The sequence below is a fragment of the Podarcis bocagei genome (genome assembly GCF_964188305.1).
Source record: "Podarcis bocagei genome assembly, chromosome: 14".
In the NCBI taxonomy this organism is placed as follows: Eukaryota; Metazoa; Chordata; class Lepidosauria; order Squamata; family Lacertidae; genus Podarcis; species Podarcis bocagei.
Genome location: NC_138139.1, coordinates 28346900 through 28360735, shown reverse-complemented (window position 1 = coordinate 28360735; position 13836 = coordinate 28346900). Strand labels below are relative to the sequence as shown.

The window sequence follows — 13836 nt, the reverse complement described above, 5'->3', positions numbered from 1 at the left end:
CATGCACACTAATTTGAGCTCTTTGGAGAGAGACAAGGCGAGATGCAAATGCAGTAAAGGGGAAAAAATGAATTCCCCCAAACAGAGCTGACATTTCTGAACACATTTTTTAAAAAAGAATAAATCTGGAATTTTGAATGCAACCCTTTTCAGGTTTTTAAATTTCAATGACACCCCCCCATTTATAAAATTCCCCTTCCACCTCATTTGAAAATCAATTTGAATTTGCAAAAGTCAGAATTGTATACCTTGTTCCCACCCCCCTTAGAAACACCCTCAAACTCAACAGCATGCATGCATTGTGGATACTGCAGAATTAGGCTGTTTTGTTTGCAGTTGCAATCAAAAGCCCCACTGAGTGAAGTTGCTTCAGATTCTTTCCTTTTCTCTCCTAAAGTTCTTGCAAGTCTCTGCAGCCAAGGGAAATCCCGGCAGCTCGCAGGGTGGCCCCTCCAGGGTGTAGGGAATCTGCTTCTCGCCTGGTCCTTTCTCCACTCCTCTCCCCCTGCACCTCCTACAATTTATTCCCTCCCACTTCCTTCTCAAGAGCTGCTTCTGTCAGGGAGCAAAGAACGGCTTGTGGGATAAGCAGAAAGCTGTTCCCCCTCAGAGTGGAGCTGCCACACTGCCTTGGCGTCTCAAGCGGATGGTTTGGGTCGGGTACCACCAGGAACTTCCACCACCCACATGGACTTCTACAGAGAGCTGGTGGTAGCCTGGGCTATCGGCCTCCTTTCAGGTAAGGCAGGCTGTGTGTGGTGCTGAATCTCATACAGGAGCATAGCAGTGCACTGTGGCGGGTGAGAAACGCAATTCAGGAGGAAGAAAGTGCTTAGGTCAGCAAGAAGACGTAGTTGCCAAATTATTATTGTTATTTATGCAGCAACTGAGAGATTTGCCTCCAATGCATGTAATGATGGAGCGGTCTGTGTCTCCTCCACTTTTAAAATGCAAAGGGTATAAATTCTTGCAAAGTTTCAGAGGGAGGAAGTCGAGAAGTTCTTTACATCTCAAGTACATTAAGCTTTTGGCACCTAGACCCAGTTTCGAATGCTTCAATCTGCTTCCTTTTTAAGCTCCCCCCCCACACACACACACACAAGCAGCAAAATGAAGTAACTTTGTTTTGCTTTTTCAACTTTCAGAGAGTCTTTCTTTGCTGAAAACTTTTGCAGTCCAGTTAACGACTTGATGGTACCCGTTATCATGTTTAGTTGCTCAGTCCTTGATGGTACCCATTATTATGTTTAGGTGCTCAGTCCTTTTATTTATTTTAGGAGATGCAGCCTGGCCCCCACATATGGTTTGATGCGTGGCTGCTGGCGTGCGTGTTGAGTTACAGCAGAGGAGGGAGAGGGTGAATTTTTGCCTTTTTGCTGGCTGCATTCCGGCAAACTTAAAAACTCTGTTATGTATGGAGGGGGCTGAGCTGATGGAAAGGGAGACGTGTTTGCTTCAGTTATGTTTGACATCGTTCTGTGCCCAGTTCCAGCTCAGAAGCAAAGGGAGGGGGCGGAGGGAGGGTGCTCTGCTGTGAGATTTTCAAACAAAAGAGAAACCTTTCCGGCTTGTGAGTGGAACTGTGGCTCTGGAACAACCCTGGGGCTTTAGGAGGGGTTCCAGTCCATTACTATTTCTGGGAATGTTTCAAATGTAAATATGTACCTTTCTCCCAAATTGAACAAAACTGGCAAGACCCGAAGGCAGCCACAGCAAGACGAAGTGTGGCTGATGGAGAGAGCTGGTATTGCGCTTTTCCACGTGGACACGTTGCTGTGTTGTGCCTGCCGCAACCCAGCTGCACACAGCGACGGGCTAGCCTTTTTCTTCCAGGGGTGGCACTTGATTCGGTCATGACTCTCGCTGTGCTCTTTGGAGAGGTTGCCCTGCACATTACACCCCAGCGGCAGGCAACAATACTAACTAGACAGGAAAGTTGAAGTTTTGTGTTTTCCTCCTGCATTTAAAGGGAATCAGCTGTAAGGCTGCAAGTTGGCTCCTTGCTTTTAATGTTGCAGTACCATGGAATTCGTTCCCACAAGAGGCACTGATGCCTACCAACCTAGGTAAAATAAAGGGACCCCTGATCATTAGATCCAGTCATGGCCGACTATGGGGCTGCGGCGCTCATCTTGCTTTATTGGCCGAGGGAGCCGGTGTACAGCTTCCGGGTCATGTGGCCAGCATGACTAAGCCGCATCTGGCGAACCAGAGCAGCGCACGGAAACACCGTTTACCTTCCTGCCAGGGCAGTACCTATTTATCTACTTGCACTCTGCCTGCTAGGCTGGCAGGAGCAGGGACCAAAAAATGGGAGCTCACCCCATCATGGGGATTCGAATCACCGACCTTCCAATCGGCAAGTCCTAGGCTCTGTGATTTAACCCACAGCGCCACCCACGTAAATTCATAGAGGAAAGGGCTGTCAGTGGCTACAAGCCATGATGGCTATGCTCTTCCTTCACTTTCAGAGGGAGCAGTGCTTCTGAATACCAGTTGCCAGCAACTACAGGAGCGGGGAAGGCTCATGTGCTCAGGACCTGCTTATGGGTTTCCCAGCAAGCTTTCCTTCTATTCTTACGGAAGGCTAGTAAAAGGTTGAATCTGAAGGATAGGTGGAGATTTGCCTGGGACTGGCTCCAGCTGCATGGGGTACTGTCCTACCAGTAGGCTGGGAGTGGTCCCTTTCGATTCCACACTTCCGTTGTTATCGGAACCACCTGTCAGGAGCTGTTGCCACTGCCCCAAGTGGTGAAGTGCCAAACTGCAGCCTTTTCAGAGAAGAACCTTCTGGGTTTTGGTCTGGCTCTGCCCAACAGGCTAGCTATTGGTTCCTCTAGGGCAGGAAGGAGTGTATACTTCCTGTCTCAGTGGTGCCCATCTTAAGAGCTTGGTCAGCCTGTCCTATGGTTTATGTCTGGTTTTGGGTTTTGGTCTTGACTCCGGGGATATCTTCTGGTTCTGCCTTCTGATCTCAATTGGTCTTTGGTCCTGCCTTCTGCTTCCGCTCTCACTCAACACTGCTGCCCAGGATAGTTTGTGTCCAAATGTTCCTAGCTGGAGACATTTCGTTTCTGCAGTTACAGTGGTACCTCGGGTTACATACACTTCAGGTTACATACGCTTCAGGATACAGACTCCACTAACCCAGAAATATTACCTCGGGTTAAGAACTTTGCTTCAGGATGAGAACAGAAATCGTGCTCTGGCGGCGTGGCAGCAGGCCCCATTAGCTAAAGTGGTGATCAGGTTAAGAACAGTTTCAGGTAAAGAATGGACCTCTGGAATGAATTAAGTTCTTAACCCGAGGTACCACTGTACTTATATCAGTTTTTGGCCACCCAGGGGGCATAGTTCCAGAATGTCATGCTAATTTAGGACAGGTATAGATTCCAAATCCATCCAACCCCATCCTGCATGGCCAGTGAGCAGGGATGAAGGCAGCTATAGTCCAGCAATGTATATTGTTCTTGTCACAGTGGTGCTCAGTGGCTACAGTCCAGCAATGGTAGCTATTAGCCATGATGGCTACGCTCTATCTACATTCAAAGACAGCAATGCTTCTGAATACCAGTTGCTGGAAACTGCAGACAGGGAGAGTGCTCTTGTGGTCGGGTCCTGCTAGTGAGTTTCCCATTGGTCCAGCGGGTTCGCCACTGTGAGAATAGGATGCTGGACAAGATGGGTCATTGGCCTGATCCAGCAGGCTCTTCTTAGGTTGCTCCTGCTGATTATTTACATAGTGCCAACAGTGTGCTCGGTGATTTACAGAGAGCAAAAGGTCTGGTCCCTGCCCCACAGGAGCTTACACTCCAGAGTTTGGCATGGGAGAAAGAACTGAGGAAAGGGAAGGAAATGAAGGCCACAGCTATACAGAGAAACGCAATGTGGCTGTTTCAGTTCCACATTCTTTAATTTAGTTATAGGCTTAGTTGCAGCCAGGCCTGGGACCTCTGGGGTTGTGCCAAAGGCTTAATGGAAAAGGTGGTTTTGTGGAGGGATGTGGAGGAAGTAAGAGAGGCTTCATCCCAGCCTGGGCTGAGATATCTCAGGAAAGTGTTTCTCTTAGCATTGCTTGAATATTTTCTTTCGGGGGGATCTCTCCAAACTGTTGGAGAATTTCAGGAATCCCAGAGAATATTCTGTAAAATGCCACCACCGCCCATCTCAAGTTCTCTGCCTGTGATTGAAGCTATGGATCCTGTAGTCCTTGTCTCTTAGCCCATGGCTTCTTGCATCTGCCAGTATAAACTACCAACAGAATTTCATTCAGTATTGGAAGATATTTTTCTTGAGAATTTATAATTTTCTTGCTATTCCAAAACCGTTTGATAGTTTTGCCTCCCTCCAGAGCAAATTCAATGGACATGCATACAATTTTACTGCCCTGAAAAATGGGTGGATGGATGGATGGTTTTTTTGGGATTCTACTGTTGTTGCATCAACGCAGATGAAAGGAAGTCCTTCTTCACCCAGTGCATAGTTAAACTACAGAACTCCCTCCCACAGAAGGCAGTGATGGCCACCAACTTAGATGGCTTTGAAAGAGGATGGGACAAATTCACAGAGGAAGATAAGGTTGTCAGTGGATACTGGTAGTTGGAGGCAGTAATGCTTCAGAATACCAGTTGCTGGAAAGCACCAGAATGGAGTATAAATCATAGAATTGTAGAATTGTAGAGTTGGAAGGGACCCTAAGGGTCATCTAGTCCAACCCCCTGCAATGCAGGGATATGCAGCTGTCTCATATGGGGTTTGAACCTGCAACCTTGGCATTATCAGCACCACGCTGTAACCAGCTGAGCTATCCAGGCTCCAATGTGCTGTTAATTGTTACTGCTTTGAATTTTATTGTGCTATTATCGTCCTTAGTTGGTCATGCAAACTGTGAATCTGAATAGTGCTTTTTAATAGGGTAGGGGATGCGTTTTTGGAAACAAGGGGGCAGTGGCCCCCCAGAAAATTTGCAACCACTGGCATGAAAGATACTCTTGGGTCCTTTAGTTATATTCTGAGCAAGTGCCAATTTTGAGGAGCATTTTGCCCTCTGGGGTCCCACTTCTCTGCTTCTCTGCTGTCACAGACTGGCTTTTAAAAAACCTTTGTTTTTAAACTGTGCTACCAATACTCTTTTCCTCCCTGGTTGACTAGCTGGATGAATAAGTGTTAACCAGGCAGGCAAGGTGATGAGGGAAAGTCTCACTGGCCACAGATGCAGCACCAGCTAGCTGTGCCAATGGTCTAACTACTGGCCATTTTAATTTAAACAGTGAGACCAGCAATCAGGCCCCATCTCTGGGGTTGTGGGGCCAATGAGGATTCTGGAGGACTGAAGGGGTGGGCCAATCCCCCTCAACCCGCCCTCTTGCTACTCTTATTGATCCCACAGGACGTAACTGATAGCATGAGCTGGCTGTCACTCTTGCCCTGGCATCAGAGATGTTTTTAATTAAAAATGGTGGGCAGCTGGAGGCTTCCTGTCATGGCCTGCTAGGCCACCAGCTGTTCTGATGTGAGCACTGACCTCAGTAGAGGTAGGTCGGGGCAAGGGTACCCTGGACAGCTCTGTGCAGGGCTCAAGATGAATATCACCTGGGAGCAGAGCTCAGGTGTTGCTTCAGCAGCAGGCAGGCTGAACCTTACATAGGTGCTGCAGCTCTGTCCCAGTAGCTAGACTAGAGCAACCACCACTGAGTGGTTCTGCCCCAGCCTTTTCCAGCAGATGTTTGATCTCCAAGCAGGGCTGGGAAGGATGCTCCCTTTGAAACTCTGGAGAGCAATGGCCAACCAGTGCAGACAATGGATGGGCCAATATTCTGGCTGCAGCTCCCTGTGTTCATGTGTGTTAAGGGAAATGTGGTAGCTCAGTAGATGAGCATCTCTTTTGCATGCAGCTAGTCCTAAGTTCAAATCCCAGCATCTCCAGGTAAGGCTGGAGCCGCAGCCAATCAGTGTAGACAATCCTGAGCAATATGGACCAATGACCTGCTAGAAGGCAGCTTTCTATGTTCCACACCTAATTCTCTGCCCAGAGAAAGATACCTGCAAAATTCTGTGGCCTCAGTTATACCCTACCAGAGACCCTAATATTGCAACCTTATTGCTGGTAAGATTGACCTTTATTATATTTGGGCAGGCTAATTTAACCATTTGAATTAATGTCACTATTTAATATTTCTCTCTGTTTTCTTAAGAGTTTTCTTCTGGTGATAATATTTAATGTACTTCCTATCTGCTTAATGATATTTACCATGTATGTTAAAATAAAACTTAATAATAATAACAACAACAACAACCTTTAGACCCCCAGTAGTCACACATATTAGCTTTACTATTCCAAGACTGTTCAGAAACAACCCCAATTCAGGGCTAGACATTGACGTTTATTATAAACAAATCAGACCAATATGTCAGCATAAATTAATCCCTACAGAATTTCCACTGGCTTGCTCGGCCCAATTTGAACTTTTAAAACTGCTGATGTACGAATTCATTGTCCATAATTGTGCATGTCACTTTCTACAATTTATGTGGTTCCTCAGTAGCGGGATAGATCTCCTCTTCTTAAAGGAGTTGCTATAGTGACTTGTTAATAAATACATAAGTTCCAACCATTACGTAGATGCTAGGAAGGAAACGTTCTCTTTTTCATAAGCATACTTGCTCACTCTGTTAATTCTAGGCACCCCCCACAGAACTGTCCAGAATTTAACAAGGAAAAAAAGAAAAGAAAAAGGGAGCTCTAAAAAAATGGGAACAGAGAGAGATGGGCAGAGTAACCCAAAGTTACGCAGTATTTTTAGCTTCACATATGGAAGTGAGTGGGTTGAAATCCTGATGATCGCAAGCCATAAATTTCAAGTCTAAATGGCATGTTTTGGGTGAATGTACATCCTTAAGATTCCTGTAAATGTGTGATTCATTCTGGAGAGTGAAACACAGGAAGCTGCCTTATGCTGAGTCAGACCCATTGGTCCATCTATCCCAGCATTGTCTACACTGGCAGGCAGCAGCTCTGGGGTTTCAAGCAGGGAATCTTTCCCAGCCCTACCTGGAGATGCTCGTGGGGATTGAAGCTGGACCTTCTGCATTCATGGGAGATAATTTCTACCACTGGAGGACCAGGCACCCCATTGAGTGCCAAAAGAAGTGAGGATTCTGGCTGGGAAGGTGGCTGCATTGCGGCGGTTTGCCAAGAGAGGGTGCCGGTCTATTCTTGGCTGTATTTGAGTGCCACCATCAGTGCTGCAGGTGGAAGGCAGCACTGCAGCAGCCAGCTTATCAGCAGTCAGGTGACACAAAGGGCCAATAGGATTCTACCTGGCCCTATAAAATCTCAGTCTTAGGGATGGCTCCTTGCCATTTGCTCCCCTCCTGAATTGATCTACACAACAACCCTGTGCAGTAGGCTGGGCTGAGAGGCAGCGACTGGCCCAAGGTCATGCAGTGAGCTTCTTCATGGCTGTGTGTGGGATTTGAACTCTGGTGTCTCCCAGTTCCTAGTCTGGCATTCTAACTAGGTCACACTGACTCCCTTCGCACCTTTGGCCTTTCCCTTGAAGGTAGGATGATGCCTTGGTTTGTTGGAGCCATCCTCCTGTCATCCAGAGGAATGGAGCAAAGGTGTGAGCAGGCAGAGGAGGTGTTGCTCCTTCTCACCATCACTTTGGAAGGGAAAGGGAGCGCACCCAGAAGGTGTTGTCAGGAGCCCCGCCCCTAAACCCTGGAACAAGCCCTGATTCCTAGTGTGGGTTATATGTTCTCTCATGGCCAAAGATAAAGCACAGCCATTGTCATCTGGACAATTCAAAGCCGCCCTCCTTGTCAAACACACACTCTTTTAAAAGCAAAAGCATTTGTCTCTTTGGCATGCAGAATTTGCACACCAGCGCATTTAATGCTTTTAACAAAAGTTGCTCTGGATGGAGAACCAGAAATTGAGAGCCTCCCCAAGGAAGAACCACGTGAGTGTTGGATGGCTATACAAAATGTGAACTGGATGGTTTGCAAAAGCAAAAAATCATGGAGGGGGGTAGATCTATCCATGACCACTAACCTGAGTGGTTTTGTACTGCCTTCGGAGTTGCAAGCAGTATAACTCTGGAATACTTGCTGCTGGAATTTGCAAGGGCAGAGAGTGCTGTTGCACCCGTGCCGTGTTTTGTGGGCTTCCCATTGGGATATCTGGTTGGCCACTGGCCAACCGGACTAGACGGGCGCCCTTTGGCCTGATTCAGCAGGGCTCAGCTTGCATTCTTATGTGCTCTGATGAAGTGCAGGCCTGGGGGTTCCCCCTCTCTATTGCCCCTTGCGACTCTCCATAAATTCTCCAAAATCAGTACTTGAAGGAAAGGTTAATCCTAGGTGCTCAGAAGCTGCTTTGCATGGTTGGTCCAATCTAGCTCAGTATTGCCTGCATAGATTGACAGTGGCTCACCAGGGTATCGGGCAGCAAATTTTTCCCTGAAGATGCTGCTGGAGATTGAACCTGTGACCTTCTGCGTGCAAATCAGGTGCTCTCCCATTGAGCTATAGCCCTTCCTCTGGAGGGGGCAGGCAACTGGCCACCTGGAGAGGGTAGGAGGGTCACCTTGCAAGGAAGAGGGTGGTTTCCTTGCCTTATTGCCAGGTATCCCCAGCCAAAATATGCTATGAGGGTTTTCCGAAAGTCCGAGTGAGGAAAAACACCCATCAATCCTCATGTCCAAATGATGGCTGTGAATTCAACTCAAGTTTTATCCCTTCTCTTCTCTGGGCCAAGTCCTTTCTGTTTTGACAAAGACCAGACGTTGCCTTGGTCTCTCTTATATTTCCACTATATTATAAGACAGCAATTAGATATGGCAACAAACATTCTTTTGAATCTCCTCATTCATTGCTGGCTGCTTAAAGATCATTCCAGGGGGCGGTGGAGAAGAAGAAAGGGCAATATTTCTGGTTTCTCCTGAATCATACTGTTATATGTCACCCCAATCTCTGAGCGATGAGATAATCCAGGGGTCCCAGACGCTTGCCCATGTTCAGATTCCCTGGAATGTGAAGGTTAGTGGAGACTGTGGTGTCTTTAGGATATACGGGTATCACTGTGGGTTAAACCACAGAGCCTAGGACTTGCCGATCAGAAGGTCGGCGGTTCGAATCCCCACGACGGGGTGAGCTCCCATTGCTCAGTCCCTGCTCCTGCCAACCTAGCAGTTCGAAAGCACATCAAAGTACAAGTAGATAAATAGGTACCGCTCCGGCGGGAAGGTAAACGGCGTTTCCGTGCGCTGCTCTGGTTCACCAGAAGCAGCTTAGTCATGTTGGCCACATGACCCGGAAGTTGTACGAGATGAGCGCCGCAACCAGAGTCGGTCATGACTGGACCTAATGGTCAGGGGTCCCTTTACCTTTACCTTTACCACCTGTGCATAGGATAGAGAGGCTCAAAGCAACAGATCTTGCTTCTCTTTTTGTCACAGCTTTGGATCCAGCACAAAGCAAGCATGCCTTTCTGTCTCCTGCTTTCAGCTCAGCTCTCACACAACTCTCTGGCTCTTGTTCTCCTACCTAGCAACGAGGTGAGGGGGTGGAAGAAATGCCCACCCTTTAGCCTGGAGGGCACCATCCCTTAGTTGTAGCTCTTGCAACCTAGGTCATTCTTTTGGGATGCTGATGAGGACACTTAAGTGGCCAGCTCAGGGCAAACTTGTCCTACTAGTTCAGCAATAGAATCCTCTATTAAATTCTAACCCACAGTGAGTTCCTGATCTCAACAATTGGAAGGGGTGCAAGGCATCATTCCGACTGACCTCCCCCCCCCTCCAAGCCCCCAACAATACAAAAGCTGAAATGGTGAAGTGGGGAGCACTGTGAGTCGAAGGGCCAGAGCTCAGTGACAGAACATCTGCTTTGCATGCAGATGGTTCCAAGTTCAAATCCCCGATGGCATCTCCGTGGGGAGCTGGGACCTAGGAATGTCCCTTGCCTGAAGCACTGGGGAGCTGCTGCCAATCAGTGTAGAAAGCACTGCGCTTGATGGACCAATTGCCTGAAGCAGAACAATCTAGTACCTTGTGATCCTCGACAACTTCACTCCTGTCCCTTTTAAATTTATCCTAGTGTTTTGAAATGTTTTAACTCGTAATGCCAATTAAGGTATTTGTATTTGTATTTGACCAATTGTCTGATCTGGCATAAGTCATCTTTCTTTACTCCTATGTGAGTCAAGCAGGTCAAACCTCATCAGGGCTTCAGCTCCAAGAAGTTTTGAAGCATGTGCGATGATGATGATGATACTTGACTATTTTAAAGCATTCTTGTAACAATTACTAAACTATGTCTGAGGCACTTTGACTATTCAATAGGAGCACATAACTATTATGGTTGTTAAAAAAAATTGTGCAAGAAACTTGTGCAACCTTAGGGCACAATGACACTGGTCTTTCCCATGGGGTATGGTGTGGGGAAGTGAAGGCAGCTAGGGGGCATTTTCAGCAGAAAAACAACATGAGGGTTAAGAAGACCTTTTCCTCCCCCTGCTTTCCACTTTTAGTACCCTCTGAGGATGCATTTTTGTTAACAAAAAGAGTTGCCACACAGTGTATATTGTGGAACAGCCTTCACCAACTGGGTGTCCTCGATATACAGTGGTACCTCGCAAGACGAATGCCTCGCAAGACAAAAAACTCGCTAGACGAAAGGTTTTTCCGTTTTCGATTTGCCTCGCAAGACGAATTTCCCTATGGGCTTGTTTCGCAAGACGAAAACGTCTTGCGACTGTGTTTCCTTTGTCTAAAAACAAAGACATGTTTTGTTTATAAAGTTAATTTATTTTCCCTTCAATTTTTGAACTGCTCTTTACAGTACGTGTGACTTTAAAGAGCAGTTAATAAACTGTTGTTGTACCAAATTTGGCTTTGTTTGGACTTTTTTTGACCATAGGAACGCATTAATTGATTTTCAATGCATTCCTATGGGATTTCGTGATTCGTAAGACGAAAAATTCGCTAGGCGACAAAACTTGCGGAACGAATTAATTTCGTCTTGCGGGGCACCACTGTATTTTGGTTTACAAGTCCTATCAGTCCCAACCGGCATAGCTAGAGGCTGTTTTAATTCTTTTGATTGTGCATTCATGATGATTTGTGCTCATGATGTTATCAGGGGGGTCATACACTCTCCCATTTTCAATACTGCTTATGCCGCAAATGTTTTGGAGTGAACACGCTGCCAAATTTCCATCTGGCTTGTGTTCTGTAGCTTCGTGCTGAAATTCTGTCACTTTTTATAGCACAAGTATTTTGGGTTTGCAATTTTTGTTTTGTTGCACTGTAGTACAAGAATCCACCCCACCCCCCACCCCGCAGATAGTAGTGTGGTAACATTGGGGAAGCATCGCGAGACAACTAATAAAGCAGAATGGTGTGTGGATGGTCCAGTATAAATTAATCACTAATGCAAAATCACTGTATCAGTAACATAGAATCAGAGAACTGTAGAGTTGGAAGGGCCCAAGTATTGTCTAGTCAAACCCCATTAAATACAGGAATAACAACTAAATCCCTGACAGATGCCCACCAAACCTCTGCTGGAAACCCTCCAATGAAGGAAAGTCCACCTGCTTCTGAAGTTGTCAATTCCACTGTTGAGCAGCTCTTACAATCAGAAAGCTCTTCCTAATGTTGAGTCAAATCTCCTTTCTTGTCAGTTGAGTCCATTTGTTTGGGTACTACTCTCTGGAGCAGTACAAAAAACCAAGCTGGCTCCATCTTCCATGGGACAGCCTTTTGGATTTTTGAAGATGGCTATCATATCCCCTCTGTCTTCTCTTCTCCGGACTAAACATCCCCAACTCCTTCAACCATTCCTCATAAGGCTTGGTTTCCATACCCTTGGTCCTCTTGGTCACCTTCCTCAGCACCTCCTTTTGCAGAAGATACCTGGAAAATAAAAAGCAAAAAACCCCACCAGTCTTCACACAAGCCCTGAGTGGGTCTCATGAGAGGCTGAAAGCTTCCAGAGTCTCTATTCTGCCCCCCCACCCCCACCCCCAACTACTTATAAAAGGGAATCATGGAAAGGAGAAAACTGGAGAAGGCAGAGGCTGCCTCTTGATGAAGGAGAAAAGAACTCTGGGGCAGGGAGTGGTGTGCTGGGTCATCTGTTTTCTTTGCCCATGATAGTTTGATGGGGAGATAGAGGGACCGCAAAAGCAGGAGGAGGGAAGCTTGTGTTCCTGAAGGAAGGAAAGAGCAGCTGCTTTAAGCTGCAAGGGGTGTGGGATGCAGGGACTTGTGACATCAGGATAGAAGTATTTTAAATCTATATGTATATAAAATAAATCTGATGTAAGCTCTCTATTTTGACACGTTGAAATAGATGCTAGCTGTTGCTGTGTGGATCAAGGAGTGCCAATCGCATGTCAAAAGGCCTCCCTTCTTGCCAGCTCAACATTCTTCCCATTCAGAAACCAAGCACCCTTATCATTAAATAATGTTAATATTGTCTCATCGACATAATAATGGTAAGAGGTAAACACCAGATTTTTGAGATTCTCAGAAGGCTCTGCTCTGGGCAGGAAAAAAATAATAAATTTTGTTGATGAAATGAAAAAGAACTTTATCTTCTGTCACATGAAAATTCCACCCTGGATTTATAGCAGGAAACTTAGCCCAAAAATATGATCACGGTCCTTCTGTTCCAAACTGCAAGAGTTATTCTTTTATTTATCACCACTGTCCAGAAATACAATATGTGCAGAAAGGGAGAAATGGCAGAAACTCCATTCAGAAGATAAACACAGCCAGGTAGACCTTGTCTCTTCCCCTACTTAATCCTCTTGCTAAGTGGCTTGGCCCAGATAAAGACTTGATTCCTGCTCCAAGTCCAGGCACTGAGAAAGAAAAGCAAGGTCTCTCCAGTTCCCTTGGAACCCGCTTCTGTTTATACTGCATTGCACCCTTAATTGATGTAACTGATGAAACAATGAAACATTTCAGCCTTAATTATTACATTGACATTTTCCAGCATAAAAACTTAACTTCCAGCTTTTAAAAAACAATGAATTTTAAAATTGCAATTTGGGGAGAGGAGTATTAAATTCACACTTGCAGCCTTAAAAACCCCCACTTTATTTATTTTGTGAATGTAAAACGGGCATTGTGTTCCCTTTGCGGCACAACTTAATTCTGTTCATGTTTGTTTGTCTCAGGATTCTGCGATGCCTTCAACATTGACACGAAGAGGCCACGAATTATTCCAGGCTCTAAAGAAGCATATTTTGGCTATACGGTTCAACAGCATGAAATCAATGGGAAGAAATGGTAAATGAATATCACATTGTGCCTAAACTGGATGCTTATGCTGTGATGTTTCTTCCTATGCTTTTGGCAACGCATTTGTCTTTTATTATGTCTCTAATACTGTCCTTAATCAAATGCTGGTAAATTGAATTTCCTTTTTACCTGCTCACACATAACATGAAACCATGGTGAGACCCTACCTTGAAAAACCTCCATGAGCCCCAGCAAAGTGTCAGGATCATGCACACTTCTAACTCTTTCCCTCCCTTGCAGGTGGGGGAAGGATTTCCAATTTTGCTTTCACGGAATCTTGGCTTAGTGCTACATGCAACTCAGGTGATGTGTTGTACAATAAATGAGAGTTAGTTGCTAAGCGAGTGAACTTCAAACTCTAGGTTATGAAGCTGGCTTCCTAACTAACCATGGTTTCTTGTACGCCATGGTTTATATGTAATGTTAAAGCCAGAATTCTTTGAAAGAGAAATAAAACCTTGCAGAAATCTTCCTGCTGGCCATGCAGGAGGGGAGAAGAGACCACATCAACTTGGCATTT

The 13836-nt window shown here is 45.9% G+C and overlaps 1 protein-coding gene across 1 annotated transcript in view; it reads left to right on the top strand.

The window, feature by feature from the left end:
* Positions 1 to 544: 544 nt before the first annotated feature.
* The window catches only part of ITGA11 (integrin subunit alpha 11), a 96347-nt gene continuing 83055 nt past the window's right edge, over positions 545 to 13836 (top strand). The window contains exons 1-2 of the mRNA XM_081171042.1: positions 545 to 739; positions 13193 to 13304. Coding sequence (XP_081027168.1) covers positions 688 to 739; positions 13193 to 13304 — 164 coding nt within the window. The 5' untranslated portion in view covers positions 545 to 687. The remainder of the gene's footprint in view (positions 740 to 13192; positions 13305 to 13836) is intronic.